At 54.4% G+C, this 20,813-nt stretch overlaps 1 protein-coding gene across 1 annotated transcript; it reads right to left on the reverse strand.

Moving 5' to 3' along the window:
- On the reverse strand, window positions 1-13,528 carry SCNN1B (sodium channel epithelial 1 subunit beta). The gene is made up of 14 exons (XM_066197789.1): window positions 13,479-13,528; window positions 11,105-11,299; window positions 9,052-9,370; window positions 7,573-7,954; window positions 6,660-6,853; window positions 5,746-5,849; window positions 5,145-5,308; window positions 4,594-4,701; window positions 2,768-2,885; window positions 2,154-2,229; window positions 1,909-1,966; window positions 1,418-1,479; window positions 969-1,044; window positions 1-610 (listed from the first exon to the last, which is right to left on the reverse strand). Exons 3-14 carry the CDS (start codon window positions 9,360-9,362, stop codon window positions 245-247), a joined length of 2,019 nt encoding a protein of 672 aa, XP_066053886.1. The 5' UTR covers window positions 9,363-9,370; window positions 11,105-11,299; window positions 13,479-13,528; the 3' UTR covers window positions 1-244.
- Window positions 13,529-20,813: the final 7,285 nt, after the last annotated feature.

Consider the following 20,813-nt stretch of genomic DNA (forward strand, 5'->3'; position numbering starts at 1 on the left):
TGACTTTATGAGGTTTATTGCAGGTTTTATTAGGCAGAGCTTCCTCCCAGTGATCAGTCATAGGAGAAGACAGCTTGGACTTTTAATTCCCTCCTAATTTTGACAGATGGAGAGCTGCCCAGCAAGTGGCACAGCCTGGCAGGAGCTGACAGGGCACTCTGGGTGTCACAAGTCCCTCTGGGTGTCACAGGTCGGTCTGGGTGTCACAGGCCACTCTGTCACAGGCCACTCTGGGTGTCACAGGTCAGTTGGTGTCCCCGTCGCTGTCGGGGCCAAGGGTGTCCAGGGGCCGCACGCGCAAGGAGTCGTAGTTGGGCGGGGGTGTGCCGGGCTCGGGGGGCAGCACTTCGGGCCTGGGCACAGCTCCCGGGGCCTCGGGCTGGAAGCCCAGGTTGGTGTGAGCCTCCACCAGCTCCGACACCGTCGGGGGAGCGTCTGGGTACCGCGCCCGCGCCCGCCTCTGCTTCAGGCCTTTGCACCAGCTGATGACGTTGATGACGGTGATCCACAGCGAGTCGATGATGATCTCCCCAAACTCAATGAGGCACAGCACCGAGCCCCCCATCCAGAACCCAAACTGGCCTCCCAGGCTGGACAGCAGCCAAACGATCTGTGGGAGGAGAGAGGAGTGAGCTGAGGAAGGGGAGCCCCTCAGATGTGCCCCACCCCAATCCATCACCCGTGTGCCAGTGCTGGTGTGGGTGATGCACCTGGGACCTGCCTGCTGGGTCCCCTCCTGTGCTGGTGCTGCCCTGAGGGGCTGGGACAGGGACAGGAGGTGGAGTGGGGGGAGGAATTGGGGGCTGTGAGCCACCAGGCAGAGGTGGCTTCATCCACTTCATTACAGCAGGTGCCAAAGGGCAGCCCCGAGGGACGTGACAGACTGTCCCCCAGGGCACTGAACCCTGCCTGGCCCAGCTGGCTGCTCCTGTGCCTACCCTGCCAGAAGGGCTGGGATGGGCACTCACCGTAGTGGCAGCTGACTCTGAGATGGTGCGGTAGTTGTACTCCTGGAAGTAAATGTTCAGCTTGATGATCCCATTCCTGTAAAGAACAAAACCCACATCAGTGAGCAGCTGGCTGTCAATGCCCTGGACCTCTGCTCCAGCCTGACCGAGGGATGGAGAGACACCAAGACATGAAGTGACAAACGTTATGACATTGGAACTGTCCTTAATGCTGATTCTCCTTAATGGCATGTTTAAGTTTGACTGACCCAGTCTGCAGCTCTGGAGAGCAGAGGACACACATGAAGTGGCTTTTGGATCTGCTTTCTGTGTGTCCCAGGCAAACACGCTGCAAACCTCATCCTCCCTGCGCATTCACACCGTGTGCACTGGCCCCGCGCCAGGGCTCGTGTCAGGCTGATGTTAACAGGCTCAGCAGAGAAAATAAAGTGGTTGTTCCTTTCACTCACCTGTCCAGAGTCACATTTGTTGACATATCCCTTTCATAAGACAGAATATGGAAAATCCAGTCCTAGGAAAACAAAATCTTTTCAGAAAGAGTAGAGGCATCCTGTGCTCCCAAAGCACATGAGCCCCACGGGTGCTGAGCCCTGTCCCAGGCAGCCCTGGCCCCGTGTGAGGGGAAGGGGGATGCTGTGGACCTGAGCAGGGCAGCTCTGCCTCAGCAGGGCAGTGGGTGCTCCTTCCCTGTCCCGTGGGAAGCCCCCCTGTCCTGCATGTGGAAGGTGGACCCAGCCTTGTGCTGACACCAGCACTGGGACAGAGCCCCGGGAGGGAGGAGCCGCTGTAGGGGGATCCTTCCTTCTGCCTCATGCTCTGGGGCTGCTGCTGGTTTGTGTGTGGAAAATATGGACTTTAGCAGAGGTGCTCTGAGCTGGACACCATGTGCCTGGGAACAGAAGCCACCAGTGTCTGCTACAAACCAAGGAATCAGGGTTACCTCAGAGGCTTCTGATGGCCAGTCTGCCATGGAGATGGTCATTTTGTACTGTGTGTCACTGGGGAGAAGAGGGAGAGCATTAGAATGGAGATTTCCCCTCTTCTGAAGTCTCTGGAACTTCAGTTCTCACACAGCAAACCAGCCCTTCTGGGTTTGCTGCCCTTTTAGGAAAGTCAGGACTGATGGGAGTCAAACTGAAGGATCCCTCTACCTCCACAGCAAGCAGATTAGACTCAGGTACTCACTTGCATGTTTCTTTACAGGAGTCAATGCAGATCTGACGCTGTTTTATGCTGGATCTCAGTGAGGAATAGCAGTACGCTGTTTGGGGAAAACAGAATTAAAGTGCTGTTTAGATAAGGACCCAGTTACTGAGTTACATCAGTTTAATTTATCAAAATAAAAATTAGGTATGACCCTTTGCACAGATTTGCCATCTTCCCTTTCAACTTTCCTTTCCCTGAGAAACTTGGGCAAAACACTTAGACAATTTAATACTAAATTAAAAATAAACTGTCACCTTCTGGAGACAGTTTTTATGGAGCCAGCTTGCCCACGGTCGGTGATTTTTGCACAGCCCTGCCAGAACAGAGCTATGCCACTCCAGGGGAGCGCTGGACCCTCCATTGCCCCCACCAGGGGACCCCCAAAATTTTTGGGTGCAGAGGCCTGGAGTGGTAGCCTGTGTTCTCTCACCTTGGTGCCCACGGGCTCCCCCAGCCCACAGCCAAGACCAAACCTGGCCCCTTCTCCCCAGCACAGGCCCAGGTGACCACGTCCCATGGGGAGCAGCTGTGCAGGAGCTGCAGGGACAGCACAGACCCCACTCCCAGCCCCAGGTACCACTAGCAGCTCTTACCCCAGCCCGGGTTATCCTCGTTATTGCAGTAAGTCACCCCTTCAGGTAAAGGGAACATGTAGTGCCCACAGCCACAGATCTCCACCATGTGGTTTTGGAAACAGGAGCGCAGGCAGGCCTGGGGGGAAGAGGGATTTCTCAGACTTGGGCTGAGCCCTCGGGCAGCTCCGTGTGCTGGCACCGGCTCTGAGAGCCCTCGGCTCCCAGGAATTCCCTCTCTATTGCACTGAACAGATGATTTGGGGGCTGCAGACAGAGAGGGATGAAGGGGCAGGGGAATTGGGGGCTGCAAGAGCCTGTCCCTGTCCAGAACCTCTTCCAGCCTTGCTGGGCATTGGAGTTTTTACGGCCACTCATGGGACCTGCCTGTGGGTGAAACCTCATGGGAAATAGAGGGAGCTCAGTGCTCACTCCCACTCACACAAGAAACTGCTCATTTCTCAATCATTTTAGGGCTTCATTTGTATTCCCTTTAGGAAGCTTCATACTCAAGCTTCCTAAAGGGAATACAAATGTTCTCTTCCACCACAGACATAGCTGTGTTCTCCAGACTTTACACAACATTGACAAAGGGCTGGTTTTACACTTGAAGGCCAGGAATTTCCAAATCCTTCAACATAAAGAGCAGACATATGAATAATCCTCTCTGTGCAGGTGCTGCTCTTCTGGGGAGGATCTTGGCTGCAGCTCCAGCTGCAGCACTGCCATTAGCATGGTGAGGCATGAAGTTCATCACCCAAGACTGGAGTGGGGTTCTGAGGCAGCACAAAGCAATAGCAAAGTCTATGAGAAGATGATTAAATTTAACAATTGTGGGTAGGACAAGCAGAGTGTGATAGGAAAGGTCCACAGAGTGCAGAGCAGTCAGGGAGTGATGGAGGAGCCTGGTTTTGCTGAGAAGGCTCTGAAGTGGCATTACGTGGGCACAGAACTCCGTCAGTGTTTGCACTTCTAGGGAATAATGCAATCCTCCTGAGTGTTTGCTTAAACCTTATACAAGCATCTTCAAAAGTTGAGTAAAGTGGCCCAGTTGTTGTTATATAAAGGTAGAAATATAAAACCACTGCCAGCCCAAAGCCCTCCTGATCTCCGGGTGCTTCTCTGAATCACCCCAAATGGTTTGGGTGTTCCCCTTATTATTGCATCGCACCCTCCAGAGCTGCTTCTCTCTCCAGTACAGCCTGTTACAAATTAACCTGTGCTTAGTGTTTACACTCTAATTTTCTACAGATTCATAGTTTACACTCAACTTTCTCATCCAATTTTCAGAGTGATGAAGAAGCAAAGGGCTGTTTTGTTTCCTGTACAAACCAGCTGCATTTTCAGGGTGAAAAATTACTTGATTCCCCCAAAGAGAAAAAAGTTAAAGATTGCAGGAGTGTTCAGCAGGAGAGTGTCTCCATTGTATTCCTCTCCTGTCAGGGGTAAATATCATTTGTGTACACAAAACATGAGTTCCTGAGAAGTGTCTCTTTGACATGGTCTCAGGAGAAGTTTCCCAGAGCCTCAGTGACAGTTCCTACAGAACCATGTGAGGCTTAGATCAGATATTAGGAAAAAAATTTCATGGAAAGGGTTGTAAAGCATTTGAACAGGCTGCCAGGGCAGTGGTGAAGTCACCATCCCTGGAAGTGTTCAAAAACCATGTGATGAAGGCACTTGAGGACATGGCTTATCAGTGGTGGTGCTGTGTTGATACTTGGATTTGATGATCTTGAAGGATTTTATGGTTTTATGATTCCCCAGTACCCTGCGTGATAGGCTAAGATTTAACTGCTTCAACAATTTTTCCTGAAGAGTGTTGTTAGATTGGAAAGGTGATTTACCTGTATGGAGTAGGAGGTGTTGTACTGGCTGTAGAGGTTTTTGACGGGGACGTCGGAGCCGTTCATGGTGCAGTCGCTGTAGGGATAACCCATCCGCTCCAGCTCATCCTGCAAGGAAACCCAAACACCAGACTGTGGCTGTCACTCCTCCACAGCTCCCTGTGCCCATTTTCCAGAGGCTCTGTAATTCCTGTGCTCCCCACTGGCTTAGCTCAAAATGAAGGAGTCAGCAGTGACAGAGCGGAAGAGGCTGCAGCCCCTTCCTGGGGTGGATCCAGGCAGGTGAGGGTGTTCAGGGGGTGGCAAAGCACCTTCTGACATGCTGGAGAAAGAGGCAACCATGACCTGAGCCCAGTACTCCGGCCTCAATAAAGCACTTTGCCAGGACAGTTACATAAAATCCTCCATAAAGCGCTCCAGCCCCTGACAGGTGTGTACCTTGTCTCCTTTGGTTTGAGCCAGTTCAGCCAAGACTTAAAGCAAACTTGGTTTTGTTCCCATCAGATAACATTATTCTCAGACAATCTGCTCCCGAGGAATGCCACACATACCACCAGCACTCCAATGGAGGTTTCTGTCCCAGCCATGGCATAGATGCCCTGATCCTTGAGGAAGGGGAAGCTCTTCTGTTGATGCAGCATCAGCCTGGCCCCAGCAGCGGAGGACAGGTAGGGAATGTAGTCCTGCTGGCTGATGTCCAAAATCAGCTTCAGCCCTGGGACACCAGACAAAACACTCACAACAGGAATTGTATTGGAAGGTGAGGCTCAGGGAAAGAAGGGAGTCTATTTCCTTCTCCCTGTTCCTTGGGAAGAGCCAGGGTATGGCTGCCATGGCAGCCTGACCTGTGCAGGAACATTTATGGTGGTGAATGCCCAGAATGGCAATAGCTGGGAACAGTCAGGTGTTGCCTCAGGTATTTGAAATACCCAGAGGATGCCCTTCTGCTATGTGTCTGTAGTCACCTTTTTTCTGTGTGGCACATTTTCCTTTGGGGCTCATCCCCTTCTGGAAAGCCTCTGTTCCCTGTTGCAGTGCTCCAGTGACAGAGGAATCATAAATCTGTCCTGAGTGACAGAAATGGGCACCAAGAGACAGCCCCCTCACGTCTGCCCCTGCAGCCCCCTCCTCCACTGCAGAGCCCTCCCTTACCAAACTCAGCCCCAGGGTTGGAAGAATTCAGAGCCTCTTCATCCATGCCCCAGTTAAAGATGTAGCAGTTACCATGGTCTGGGTGGTAGATTTGGGTGAAATTCCTGGAAGAATCATACACATAAAACTGTGACTCTCGGGAGGACTAAAGGGGTGTGTCATAAAGCAGATGGTGGGCCCAGCTCAGCAGCTCTGCTGGGGTTCACCTCCCATTGCCTCATTTGCTGAACACCTGCACAGGGACTGCAGCTGATAGCACTCCAATCCATCTGTTTTTGAAAAGAAGGCAAGGCAAGGTACAGGTGTCTGCTGGGACATGGCCCTGGGGACAGCGCTCAGTGGGATGGAGAGGAACGTTTGTCACACAGGTGAGGGGAACAATTGCTCAGTCTCAGCTGTGGTTACAGCTTTATGTGGTTACAGGCGGGCATTATTGCTTGTGCTTTGATGAGTTCTTGGTTGCCTTTGTTTCAGAAGGGGCAGGGCTCCCCACAGCCTGGGGTGCTTCTGGGTGCTCCCCTTTCTCAGCCTTGGAGATGGAAACTTGGGATCCATAGGAAACAAAGTTGGCTAAAAGGCATTTCTCAGAGCCTTGTGCAAAAGGGAGGGGGGCTGTAACTGGGGGCCATGCTGCTGACTCAGCACCTGGTTATCACTGGATACCCTGGGTGCTGTTAGTCTTGATATGTCATGAGCAAAACAGCCCATCCAAAACTCTGACTCAGCCAGCACTGCTCCAAAAGAACACATTTCAGCCAGGATCACATCCAGGAGACCTCTGGGAGGTTTTGTTGGAGCTGAGAATCAGCAGCAATCTCATTAGTAGCTGATATATACCTTAAAAAGAGAAAAGAACCTGCGTGCTGCTCATTCCTGCAGGGACAAAAAGGAGCAGGGAGCTCGTGTGCACCTACTTGTAGTTGCAGGGTTCAGCCCCATAGAGACAGGCCAGGATCATGTCCTCTGCCTGGTAGCCCATCCTGATCCTCTCGTGCAGCGGGACCTTGGAGAGGATGGAGGTGGACTGCAGGATGTACCACTCGGTCACCGCCTGTGCCGCGCTGCTGAAGTTCCTGTACGTGCAGTTGTCAGAGCCCTGGTGGCTGCACTGGGGACACACAGCAGGCAGGTCTGAGCCCCAGGGGGGTGGCAGGGGCCATGGCATGAGCCCCCTCCCTCCCCATGTGATCGTCCTGATGCCAGCCCTGCCTGCAGCTCCCCAGAACTGAGATGTTCAGCCTGACAGAGCCACAAGCCAGCTGTCACACTGAGCTGGCTGTCACACCGAGCTGGCTGTCACTGTGCATTACAGGGTCCTTCCCCAGGGACACTTCCCAGGTGGGCAGGTTATACATCAGCCCCAGGGTGACCTCCACAAGTTAACAGAAAATGCTAATTTTGGGCCAATTCTTTAAGGCTGGAGTTTCCCTGGCTCCCGAGGTCTGCCCAGGCAGGGTCCTTGGAGCCTCCATGGGAGCAGGGGTGAGAGGCTGCAAGACCACCTTGTGCCTCTGCACTGCGGACTGCAGCAGGAAAGGGATGGGGCAGCAGCCACAGCCTCTCCCTGGAATTCTGGGTGCCTGACCCAAGGAAGGGGGGAACGTACCTGCGAGCCTGCAGGGAATACCCCTGCCCTGGCTCTGTCCTGGGCTCAGCCTGCAGCAGGGGCTGGGTGCAGGCAGTGCCAGACCTGCCACAGCCAGACCAGAGCCCCGAGGCAGAGTGGCCATGGGCAGCTGGTGGGGAGGAGACAGATCTCCCTGCTGCATCCTTGCCAAGGCACCCATCCCACATCTCTGCCCACTGTCACTGTGGGACCCCTCTCACCAGCTTCACTGCCAGCTTGTACTTCTTCTCTTCTGATGTGATGTTGCCTGGGGCAGGTGGAGCAGTGGTTTGGTTCCCCACAGTTCCATTGTCCATGGCAGTTCTGTTGCCCTCAGCAGTGTAATTGCTTACACTGGTTTCATTGCCCATGGCAGTTTCATTGCCCACAGCAGTCTGGTTGGTCTCAAAGATGTCCAGGATGATGGGATTGTCTTTGTCATGCTCGTCAATGAGGACCAGGGGGATCTGGTTCCAGAGCTCCAGGTCGAGTGGTGGGGACAGGTTCTCGCTGCTGTTCCCTGGCGTGGGCTGCAGGATCCTCTCCAGCGCTGCCTCAATGAGCCTGTCCAGCTCCTTCAGCAGGGGCTTCACCTCTGAGTACCTGCAGGGCAGGGAGCTGTGACCAGGCAATGCCGTGGTGCTGGGGACATGTGGCAGCTCACCTGGGGACCTCAGGGTGCTGCCTAGAATTTACTGGAGGACAACGGGAGCTTCCATGCAGAGCACGGCCAGCTCGGACACTGGTGTCCCAGCAGGCTGCAGCTGGGCAGAAGGGCAGTGTGAGGATAAACAGGGAGTGCTGCAGGGGTGAACACACCTGTGCTGGGCCACATTGGTTCTAGTTCAGTAATTCACTACAGTTTACACAAAACACTTCTAGCAAGTGGAGGAAAAACTACCCCTAAGCAATTCTTGTGTTGGCTGAGAGCATCTTGCCTTGGGCTACACTATTGCATGGATATGAATTTAAAACAACAATAAATCTAAAGCGACTTGAGTGAAAATTAGGGATTCCTTTGAAATCACGATTCAGTTGTATCTCTGTGGTTCCTGGCAGACAGGACTGTGATAACTGCTAGAGTTTTTGACTGGAGTATGAGCAATGAGAAGAATGTTCACAGCAAGGAAGGGGAAGGACAGGAATTATGGGAAAGATGGAAAGACTGATTCTGGCTGGGAAAGGTGAGCTGAATTTGGTTCTTTTCTGAGGTGAGGAAAGTTTGCAGGGAGGTAAAAACCTTCATTGGATTGACTGATATGGTGCAGAAACTGTGTTAGGAAGAAACTCTTCCCCATGAGGGTGGGGAGGCCCTGGCACAGGGTGGCCAGAGAAACTATGTCTGCCCCTGGATCTCTGGAAGTGTCCCAGGCCAGGTTAGACAGGGCTTGGAGCAGCCTGGGACTGTGGAAGGTAACCCTGACTGTGGCAGGGGGTGAAATGAGATGAACTTGAAGGTCCCTTCCCAACCCAAACTGTTCTGGGATTCTAAGAAGCCCAGGAGAACTTGCAGGCAGATGACCCTCCCCTGTGCCTGAGGCATTCATATTGTTCTTTATTTGTTTTTAGGGCCACTTGCTGACTCCATTGATGCTCCTAACGTGATGTCTGAGACAGGAATGGGCCCTCAGTACCTCACACTGGCAATGATTCTCAGGGGTCAGGGCACACAGGGGGAAATTGGGAGAAGAAAATCTTACTTGAAAGGGTTGGCATTGCAGATGGTGACTGCAGGGAACTTCATGGTCTTAAAGCCAATGGAGAGAGAGGAGGTGACGTTGTAGGAGAGGTAGGTGTTGATGAGGATCCCCCACTGCCAGAACACCAGGGATGCAAAGAGCAACGTTAGAAAGAACCAGATCAGTTTCTTCTTTGGCCCCTCCTTGATGATGCGCTTGGGGCCGTGGGTGTTGGTGTTGTCGCAGTACCAGACCAGCAGCTCCTTGTAGGTGTAGCCAGGGCCCTTCTGCAGGCGATGCAGCGCCCGCACCAGGTACTTCTTCAGGTTCATGCTGCTGCCTGTGAGCAGGAGAAACGACACCAAACCAGCTCTGAGGAGGAGCAGGGGCCGTGCCACACCAGGTGTCCCTGTACTGTCAGCACAGCAGGGGTGGGACGGTCACTGCGATGGCACAGCCGTGGTTTGTGACCCAGGAAGAACTCAGCACAGATGCTCTGCAGGGTCATGCCATGGCAGCAACATGTCACCCAGCCTCCTGGGAGGACACAGGACAGGTTTGGGATTGGTAATTCCAAAGGTGGTGAATGCTTTTGCCACATTTTGGGTTCTTGCTGGCCCCACCAGAGCTGAGTGACGGGACCTGCAGGACGTGGCCATGCCTGACGACTCCCGAGCACGGCCAAGGCCCTGCAGTGTGGCAACGCCTGCGCAGGTGCTGCTCAGGGAGTGGGAATGCTGTGTGCACACTGATACAGCTGGAATGCTGTCCCAGCCTCAGCCAACACTAGATGGACCAAGCAGTACATGCAAGAGCTGGCTTGGGTAGAGCTCAGGCTCACAGCATTCAGGGTTCTACCTCACATGGAGCCTGAGACAGTTTTTCTCAAAAGTAAGAAGTATTAGAGGGCATCCAGCTTTCAGAGGGACAGGAGGAGAGGAACTGGAGGCAGCAGCCCCTTTCCCAGCACCAGGAATGCTGCTGCCCACTGGAGGACGGACACCAGATTGGTCTTTGCCACCAAATTCCTTTGTCTGTCAGATATTATCAGTACGCCCCCCCCCTACTCCTCCCCGCTCTGGTGAGGGATGTTGCATACTTGGCATTCATTTTGTGAGTAAATAGAACATTTTGTGCTGCTATTTTAAGGTTAGAATCTGTGTTACTAAATCTTAATATCCCGAGGCAGGATTTCAAAAAGAACCTGAGGCAACCACTCAGAACATTTGTCAGATTTAAGCTGCAGGAGAGCAGAGTTAAAGATTAATGCTGGGAACAGGTCCCATCCTGAGAGGAAGAGTGCCGGAATAATGCAGCAATAGTTCACTAAGGAGCAGCACTCGGCAGGGCAGCAATGAGAGTGACACAGCATTACTTGCAGGTGAGCAAAGAAGGCAGTAAAGGTGTGCACGGGCCCTGGGGAGTGAAGGGAGGGAGGTTCTTCATACTTTTCAAAAATAAAAAAAAGTGATACTGATTCCTTGATCTGCTGGCCAGACCTGCAAGTTCTCCTGAGTAGGACATAGAGTGTTTGAGAAAGGGAGCAGTGACTTCGGCCTCTGCTGAGCTGCCCAGGGCTGTGGGAGGACATGGGCCACGAGGGCTGTGCTGCCCCAGCCCCACGGGGTGAGCTCAGCCCTGCCCCAGGCACTGCAAGGTTGGCCTTGGCTTTGCACAACCAAATCCTCGGAGCTCATTCAAAGCTGGGGAGCCCAGCCAGGCAGACAAGGAAATACTTTCTGCCTTTTAAGAAATCCAATAAAAGATTTAGATTAGATTGCACTTCAAACCCCTGCCTGGTGCAGGGCAGGATCCTGCCTGGCTGGTGCTGGCCGGCTGTGTGCCCTCGGCTGTCCCTGCTGTCACCAACCACTGGCTCCTTTCCCAGGGAGACCCCACTTATGTGCTGGTCTCTGTGGGTCACTCATCAATCTGCCAGTGCGGGGAGAGACTATTCCTTTCCATATGGGATAAAAGAAATGGCATGAAACAAAAGCTGCATTTGAATATACCTGGATGACTTTTTTCAATGTATATTCTATATTTTAAAACATTTTAACAGTTTTCTTCTTACCTTTATTTCCAGAGTGTTTCCAAAGAGGTTTCTTCCTTGCTGACAGCTGGAAGCTGTCCTGGGTGAGCTGCCCAAGCCCCTGTTATGGGGGCTCCTCGCTGGCACAGCGCTCAGTGCTCGGGGGCTGCAGCTGCTCAGGGCAGGGTTGGTGCCAGCCTGGAGTGGGTCCTGCTCTGCCCCATCAGCCAGCTGCACCTGAGCAGAGAGGTGATAAATGAGGGATGTAAAGACCCACCCTCCATCCGTGCACAGGCAGCTGTGTCCCCTTCCCACAGCCCCTCCGGAGTGAGGAAGTGGAGCAGTGATGGAGCAGGAGCTGAGCAGGGCGGGGGCACAGGACATGCCACCCCCTCCATGGACACACAGCCCTGAACCCTCTGCAGGTGGCTCCAGGGAGCCTGCACTGCTTTACATCCGTGCCCTGCTCTGGGCTGCTCTGGTCACAGCAGGGTCATGTGAACTGTCTGGAGCTGACCCCAGGGACGTGAGACCCCGTGGTGCACAGGGTGCCATGGCCCCTCTCCTGGCAGCTCCTGCCTCCCTGCGATGACTAACGCCATCCTAACAGAAACGTGCTCCTGGTTCCAGTGGGGTTTCTCTATGCTGTGGACGTGTCCTCCCTGCCTTCAGCAGCTGAGTCCAACCCTGCCTCATCCCAGCATCACCCTGGGTGAAACTCCTCCACCTCACAGTGACATCAGACTCCCACATTACGAAATGATTGTGTTGACTCTGTTGAATCTCCTCTGGGGTTTTCCTAGGGCAATTGCCACTTGAAGGAAATAAAGTCACGAGCAAAACTTGGCCCACTCCTGGAAGCTCCAGGGTTGCAATGGGCTGCAAAACCACCCTGACACTACCGGCCTGATGACACTGTGATTGCTCAGCACTTTCTCTCCTGGGACACACCAGTCACTCCTCTTTGATGATCAGCTGCTCATCTGCCATCTCCCCCGAACCCTGAGGAAAAAGCCTTTCCTAACCGAGACGTCCATACTCCCTACTGGTATTTCTGCAAATTAGAGGAATTTCTTTTACTACCTCACAAGTTTCCAGGTTGGCAGTTTGAAAAGTGGAGCAGCAGCATGTCAGTGAGCAATGAAATCCTGTCTCAAGGTGGGGCCAGAGCTCCCAGCAGATGCTCTGTGTTGCTGGTGGCGTGCAGGGACAGTGGCCAGGGCACACAGTGCCAGCTCCAACGCCCACGGCTCCAACCCATGCAGGCGCCTCCGGGTCTCCAGACCCAACGGGCAGGCGGGAGCACTCCAGGAGTATTTACAGTCTGGGAGCTCAGATAGTGCTCGCCTAACTCTGTGCCCTGTTCAGGCCCTCTGCTCCCACTTCCCTGCCTAACCCTGAGTTCCCCTCTGCTCTGCAGCCAGCCTAGGAGAGGTGGGGGATGCTTACCTGGAGAGGAGAAGGCTCCAGGGAGAGCTCAGAGCCCCTTCCAGGGCCTAAAGGGGCTCCAGGAGAGCTGGAGAGGGACTGGGGACAAGGGATGGAGGGACAGGACAAGGGGGAATGGCTTCCCACTGCCAGAGGGCAGGATTAGATGGGATATTGGGAAGGAATTCTTCCCTGTGAGGGTGGGCAGGCCCTGGCACAGGGTGCCCAGAGAAGCTGTGGCTGCCCCTGGATCCCTGGCAATGTTGAAGGCCAGGTCGGACAGGGCTTGGAGCAGCCTGGGACAGTGGAAGGTGTCCCTGCCCAGGGCAGGAGATGAAATGAGATGAACTTGAAGGTCCCTTCCCAACTCAACCAGTCCATGATCCCGTGGTTCCCGTGATGTCCCTCTCTGGTAGGACAATCACAAGCCGTGCTCCTCATGTGCCAGTAAAGTCACATTGCTGAGCTCACGTTGCTGCTTGGCCAAGGAACGACAGGAATCCCGGATAGTGAGAGAAGCAAACCCCCAACACCAGCAACCACATCCCCTGGGATGCTGCGAGCATACTCTGCCTCACTGGGAGACACCATCCTGGGGGAGATGGATATTTCCAATACCAAACCAAACACTGAACTACTCCATGAAGATGCGGTTTGCTCCCATTATCTTTTATCAGGGAGATTAAAGAAAACCCCTGTGCAAATAAAAGTTAAATCTGAATTACTACCCCTGGCTGCATGCCGGGTACATCCCAAATACCTGCCCAGCATGAAAACCTGCCCCGCTGCGGCAAAACCAGGCAGAGATCGGGTGACTTCAGGTCTGTATCAGTGTAAAAGACACCGTGACCAGCCCGTCGAGCCGGTCCCTTCGGCCCCGAGACGCCGCCGAGGGATGCCCGAGGGCGCTGGGAGATGCCCGCGGGCATCGCTCGGGAGCGGCCCGCACCGACCCCGCAGAGTCCCTCCCGGCCCCGGCCCCCCGTACCTGCCGCCCGTGCGGCTCCGGCAGCGCTCCCCGCCGACACCGGAGCGGCCCCGCCGCCTGCCCGGGCCCGCCCCGTCCCGCCCCGACGGCACGGCTGAACCCGCCCTCCTGCTGCCGGGAGTCCTCCCAGCTTGGTCCCGGTTCCTCGAAATGTTACTTTGATTTTCTCCTAGCACATCCCAAGGAATGGCACCTGATCCTGCTGCTCCTACGCCCGTCACGTCAAGATCACCTAACACAGCAAGGGATCAGTGGCACAAACCTCACAGGATAACAGAATTCTTTGGTTTGGAAGGGTTAGGGTCCCTTGTCCAATTCTCTTCCCAGCTCTCTTGGAGCCCCTTTAGGCCCTGGAAGAGGCTCTCAGATCTGGTGGCCATTGCCTTGCAGCAGGTCACAGTGTATTTCTTAGTCTGGTTTGAGCTGCCAGGACCTCACCTCACAGCTTTACCTTCCCTGGTGCCAACTGTCCCTGGCGCCAACTGTCCCTAGTGCCAGGCTTTTGACATGGGTGAAATAAAGCATGTGAGGTGCATTAGTGTTTTGAAACAGTTTTATGAGCTGTTTTAGGCAGATCCTATAATCTTTTTTTCTATTTTAAAGGAAGTATAAGATCTTATAACCTTGGCAAAGGCTGCCTAGGACAGTAGTGGAACCACCAGCCCTGGAGGGATTTAAAAGCCATGTGGATAAACCACTTGGGGACAAGGGTTAGTGGTGGCCTTGGCAGTGCTGGGGAAATGTTTGGGCTTGATGATCTTGGAGGGCTTTTCCAACCTGAATGGTTCTTTGATTCCATGTTATTTTTTTTTTTTCCATAAAAAGCTTCCCTTCACAGCTGTTTGCTCCCCTACCTGCTGCTGGGCCCACTGCCAGGGGGCGTTTGGACACCCCAAGCCTGTCCAGTGTGGACTAGACAAGATATTGATAGTCAGATAGAAGGGGCAGAGCTCTGCCTTAGTGGCAACTAAACATGGAAGCAGCTTTTCTGTTTGCTTCGGGGCTGGGAGGCAGCAGCTCAGAGGGGGCCAGGGCCCTCCCAGACCAGCTGTCGGGTGATTTTCACGGTGATTAGCATGTGCTTTGTGATTTCATGACTTAATCTCAATATTATGTGTCTTGCACACTGGCTCCTGTTGATCCCATAATTAATCCCTCAGGGGGGCTGGAGAGACATGTGCCCCTAATTTTCTGTATTTTCCTAGCCCAGGGCCAGCCCCTGTGTGCCTTGGGCTGGGATCCCTCAGCCCAGCACTGCTGTACAAACACGTTTGGAGGCAAAATCTTGAGCATCTCAAGTGATGCGGAAGACGTCAGCTCCTCACAGCAGAACAGTGAACATGTACAAACCTCCTTGGAACCATAAATCACTGCTGAGGGCAGAGCATTGTACCCGGGAATGATTGCCTCTTGCTAGGAGAGGTAATGGCAGGTTCTTGTTCAATCAGGACTTGGTCAGACTTTCCCAAATGTCCCCGTGTTCGGTTATTTGGGAACAAAAGGGATTTTTATTTTTAACTGGCACAAGTGTACCTCATGCCTCAGGAGTGGAATGCAGGATTGTGTTTGAGAAGTATCTCCAAGGGAAGCTGGAATGAACAGGTCTGATGGACCAGGACCTGCCGGGTTCCTCTGTCCTGTCACAGTAATTGCCCTCCTATTGCCACTGCTTTCCCAGAGAACAATGTCTGTTACCAGCTCTGGCAGCTCTAGCACAAGAAATAGAGCGGGTGGCATTTGTTCCAGGGTTTGGAACATCAGCTGTGCAGCCAGCAAAGCCAAATGACCTTGAGCTGGCTTGACTTTCCATCATCTCTCAATTGTTTATGAGAAAGTTTATTTCATAAGCAAAAACCTCCTCCTGAAAATACAGCTGAAATGCCACAGGAAACTCCCCTCCATCCCAGGCATTGTATTCCTAGTGGTGTGTTGTGCTGGCATGATGCACTGCTGACAGCAGCTAAACACAGCTGGGACACCAGATCCATGGGGAAAATCAGCCCTAAAAGTGACTCCATCTGCCCGATCCACCATGTTTCAAAAATATCACCTGCTCCTAAATTAGTCTGATGGAAGGAAAATGTTTTGATGGAGGCTGTGGGTGCAATGGGTACAAAGGCAGCTGGAATTCTGCTGGATGCTGTTTGATCTGGATGTACAGATGAAGAAGAGCAGAGATGCTTGTTCCTATGAGTTCCCACCAGTCCCCATCGGTCCCTGTCACCGTCATCCACCCAGTACTGGTGCAGATGTTGTGGCCCCGCACGGGAGGCTGCTCCTGCTCCTGCTCCTGCCCATGTCCCTGCCCTGCTGCTGCCGAGGGAGCCGGGCATCCGCAGTCGGCACAGGCTCACCCAGCGCGGTAATTGTCAGGTTTATCGTGTGCACTTCCAGAGACACGCTGTCAACTAGATGAAATCGAGTCATTTAGTTGTAACCAGTAAAATCTCAGTGAAGTGACAGTGAGCATCTCACAACCACCCTGTGCCGGGAGCCGCTGTGTAAAACCTGTTAACTGACCTATGTTTGCGTTACAAAGATCAGGCAGTAAAACCCAGACTGGTTTTGTTTTACAAGCCGCAGAGGAGGGGAGGGAAGGGGCCCCGGCGGCTGCTGCTTGCCTGGCACAGCTCGGGGGGCCGGGGCCGCAGGGAGGGATCGCTCAGTGCCAGGGGTCGAGCCCCGGGCTGTGCCACCGCCGCCTGTGAGGCTCTGCCAGCCGAGCTGTGGCTGCAGGGAGGGAGAGATGGGGCAAACTCCACTGGGACCCAGCTGCCTCAGCGTGGTGACATCGGGCACTGAGTCCCACTTCACCTGCAGATGACACTGGGCAGGTTCTCAGTGCAGCTCAGTGATGATTTGTCACCCGTGGGGTTTCCCCTGACCAGCTCTGTAACTAATTGTGACACAAAATTAGTTGCACTCATCTGCCTTTTCCGCTGTAGAAGTTTGCTGCAATAAATATCGGTCCTGCTGTGACTGTAGCATCCTGGGATGTGGCAGCTCAGGTGGAGTCCAGTCCTCTGGATGCCCCCAGGACGCCCTGGTACAGGTCAGGGAGTGCCAGCATGGCTCCAGCAGGATGCAGCAATGTAAAAGCGCCCTGGGCTGGTGCTTTATGGTCCCCTCCCATGTCCTGGGGCAAATAACTATTTTGTGACTGATGACATTTTATAACAAGACCAGAGCTGATTTATAACAAGACCAGGAGTGATTACCCCTGTGTACCCAGGGGAACAGCTTGTACCGTTCAGGATTCGTTATGTAAACTTGGGTGAGAAGGTCTTAAAACCCAGAAGGACAGCACTGCAGTGAGAGGCATTGTGACAACAGGGTGATTCACCTGGCTCCAGCCGGCTCCCTCCTCTGCTGTGTTCTGGGTGATCACATCCTGCCAGGACTTCGGTGTGCTCTGATGCAGGTGAATAAATACAGGGAACACATGGTTTTAATCCCTAGAAACACATTTGGACAAAACCCAGGAGTGGACGAGAGAGATGTGACCCTATATCCCATGCCCCATACTCGGTGCTGGATGGGGCCCAGCTGGCTCAGTTTCTCGGGGCTTTCAGGTCGGGTTTTTGTCGCTCATCCCCACAGAATGTCCCCTCCTGTACTTCATATCTCGCTCCTTTAGGAACACTGCCAAGGCTGCCAGGGTCACAGTGCCACCATGGTCCTGGGGGCTGGCAGGGCTGGCAGCCCAGCAGTGAGGGGGCTCAGGTGCCCACAGGATACAGCTCCCACCCAGCTCCTTCTGGAGGGGAAATTGAGGTAGACACACAAGACTGGGAGGGACAAGGTGGTGCAAGAGTGTTACAGGAAAGTGCTGAGGCTTGGGTGAAGATTCCAGAGGACAGAGAGGCAGGAACGCTCTGTCCACAGCCCTGGGGCCAGGTGTGTTTCCCTGCTTACACCTCGGGCTGTATTACAAGCATGTCAGGGAGCAGGCATGGCTGCAGGTCAGCATCCCGGGCCCACAGCTGCCTGCGCGGGGGCCGAAGGGGAGAACCCTCCTACAGCATGGCCAAAGGGACAAGGACAAGGACAAGGACAGGGAGGACTGGAAAAGCCCCTGCCCTCCACCACCAGAGCACTTCACTGCCAAGCCCACTCCGCAGGCCCGGTGACCCTGAGCCCACACTGCCCTGGAGAGGATGAGGAGCCGGGTGGGACGAGCGCTCGCCGGGCCCGGCGCTGCCCAGGGCTGGAGCGGCGCAGCAGGTTCAGCCCCCTGTCCTGGACGGGAATGCCCAAGCTGGCCCGGGGTTTCTGTTCCCCCTCCTCGCCTCGGGCACTGCTCAGCTCCAGTGTGAGCCGTGCCCAGTGCCAGGGGGTGTGGGCAGCTGTTGAGGGTCCCGCACGCCCGGCCCGGCCTGCAGGAGCTGCCGGCACCGCGATTAGCGCTGGGCCGTGTCCCGGCACGTCACTGGGAGGCACGACCCGCTGCACCCCTGGGTCAAACTCGGCCTGGAGCTGCCTGGAGCTGCTTCCGTGCTGCCACGGCTCCCCTGCCACAGCCTGGCCTCGCCTGGGGATGCTCCAGCTGCTGGGAAATGCTTCCCAAGCGGCGAGCACAGGCTGGGCTGGGGGGGATGGCTCAGGCCAGCTGTCGGTGGGAGGAATTGCTCCGGGGCTGCCCGGTGCTGGCTCACCCTGCCCTGAGGGTGAAGGGGTGAAACTGAACCATCCTCACTGTCCAGCCTCCCCAGAGCTGGGCTTGAGCACAAGAAGCTCAAAGCCCAGGTGGATTTTCCATTTCCATAGGCATGTGCTGGAGATGCCTTTCCCCAGCCCAGCCCCATTTACATTAATGAGGCATTTAACTCCCAAACCTGTTTGTGGACCACTGGATGCCACCCAGATGTGCCTCTCTTGAAGGGGCCTGGGCAGTTTTTAACCCTGTCGGTGCTGCCCGGCTACATCTCCTGGGAGCAGCTTTGGGCAGCTGCCCCTTCCTTGCACTCTTAGAGAGGCTGGGGTCACCCCTTTAGGCTGACAACCCCACACGGGCAGATTCCTGCCATCCAGAAAATCTCTGTGCCGCTGGATTTCCCTCCTCCTCAGCCACTTTCCTTCCACAGCTCCCCCACCACCTCCGGCTCTCTCCCCTCTGGCAGCGGCTGCTGCGGGAGTTGCGGAGGAGCAGAGCGAGGTTCTCCTGCTGTGCCTCCTCTCCTCGAAGGGCTGGTCCCGGTGTGCTGGCAGCCTTTCCCGTGAGTCACCAGCACCTGCTGCCGCAGGTTGGTTTCAACACCTCTCCCCAGCCTGTCGCTTGCCAAGGCAGTGTCGTGCCTGCGATGCTGCCTGCACCTTCTCTGTGTTTTTGGGTACTGCAGCTGCTCCCCGCAGCCCTGTGGTGCCACAGAGCTGAAGCTGTGGGTCTGTGGGTCTGGGGTCATTGTCATCCCTGCCCAAGAGCTGGGCACGGTAACTGCAGCTGAATCCCAGGGATGGGGAGCAAGCAGGGACTGTTGTGAGTGAGGGGTGCCTGCTCTGGAGCCCTGGCCAGGGCTGGCTGGGCTCCCAACCCCTGCCACGAGTCTTCTGGGAGCACTGTCCCCATGACAAGAGACTGGGCTTCCCACCTGACCCTGAGGCCAGCGCAGTGGGGCAGGGGATGTTGCTGAATCCTGGATTTTACAGCCTGTTGTTCCCATAAACTCCAAGCTGGGTGTCTCAGACACTTCGGGTTTATGATGTTTAGTGTGTGCCAGTCCTAATTCTCAGACTGTCCCTGGTAGTTTTCTGTGTTTGAGGTGACTCAGGAGTTTAGGACAGTTCAGTGTTTAACTCATGATGAAGTAAACCGTTTCTGCAGCACCGTGGCTCTCTGCCTTCTGAGGATTATTCATATATGGAGAAAAGATGTTGCACCTGCCCCAAGAATAACTGCCAACAGCATCTGCGAAACACTTGTGCTTTTCCAAAGAATTTAAAACCAGGGTTCTCCCAAAAAAGCGCCTGTCAGGACACATATCCTGGGTTTTCAGACATTTCTGCTGCTGGCCCACTACAGGCTAGCAGCCTTGTTCTCCACCAAAGGACATTCCCCTTATTGGAACTGCAGTTCTTGGTATAAAGTCTTACCAGTCCCTACACCTCCTTTATTGCAGGGTTGGCACCACTCTATTTATTTTCCAAGGTTTTGTTTTGTTCTGGGGACCCATCCCAATCTGTGTCAGGTGCCAGTGCCTTCTGTGGCCCCAGAGCCAGGTGTGGGGGGGTTCCGTCCTGTTAGGGGGCCGATTGCATGATCAGAACTCACTGATTTAACTCAGCTTTGAGGGCTAGAGGGTTGTTGGGGGTGGGCAGAAGTGCTTGAGCAGCCTGAGGAGAAGAAGAAACCCAGGAGCAGCTCAGCAGTGACAAAGGAACAGTACCAGCATCAAACTGAGCTTGGGCAGTCTCTCCTTAGCCCTGCCTGCAGCAGATGTGAGCAAGTCCTGTGGAGAGCCGTGGTTTCAGGTGCTGCTGCACACACAGGTATAGATGTGGGATGGAAGTGCTGTGGCATGACTCACTTTGTGGTGTTTTCCTGCTTTCCCCAGGAGATGAGCCCCACAAAGTTCCCTGTAGGCTGTGCTCTGTGGGAACTGGGGGCAGCTGGCCTCTCTGCATTGGAAGGCAGGTCCTCAGTCAGGTGTAAGGAGCCAAACCAGCTCCTGTGCCAGCAGCACCAAGCTGGCAAGGAAGGACTTTGTGGTGAGGTGTCCCTTAGCTCGGGACTTTGTTGTTACTGCTGTCCCTGATGTAGTGGGGAGAGCTCATGCCTGTAACACTGAGGGGAGGGGGGTTGCCTGGGCTGCTCTGTTTTCCTCTAGGTCTGTTCTGCTGCCCATGGGGCAGAATTGTCACGAGTGTTGATGTTTGATGCTGTTAGAGGTGATGGGGATGAGCCATGGCTTGCCCAGAGCACCTCTCTCGGTGCTGGACAGGGGCTGGGGCAGATCTGCTTCTCACTTTTCCTGTGGCTTCCAAGGGACTGCCCAGGTGTGGAGCTGTGTGGGGACACCTGAAATTCCGGTGGTTTTGGTCCATTGCTGGTTAACATTGCTTTCTGATAGGCCTTTTCAGTTTCTGCTTGTATCCCATGTTCCTCCTGTCTGTTCCTGAGCTGGGTCCCACAAAACTCCCTGCTCCATCTTTGCTGGGAGGCCTGGGGCACCTGGCTGGGAGGCTTGGCCCTGCTGAGAACCTACAACCCCCCGGGGAGGCAGAGACAAGTTCCCTCAGCTCTCAGGATACCTGCAGGGAACTAACTCATACAGTGGTGATTTTAAAATGAAAAGGTCAAAGCAGTTACTCAAAAATATATCTTTATTTTTTTTTCAG

Source organism: Chamaea fasciata, unplaced genomic scaffold (genome assembly GCF_029207755.1).
Source record: "Chamaea fasciata isolate MVZ Bird 193981 ecotype frontalis unplaced genomic scaffold, bChaFas1.0.hap1 SCAF_16, whole genome shotgun sequence".
In the NCBI taxonomy this organism is placed as follows: Eukaryota; Metazoa; Chordata; class Aves; order Passeriformes; family Sylviidae; genus Chamaea; species Chamaea fasciata.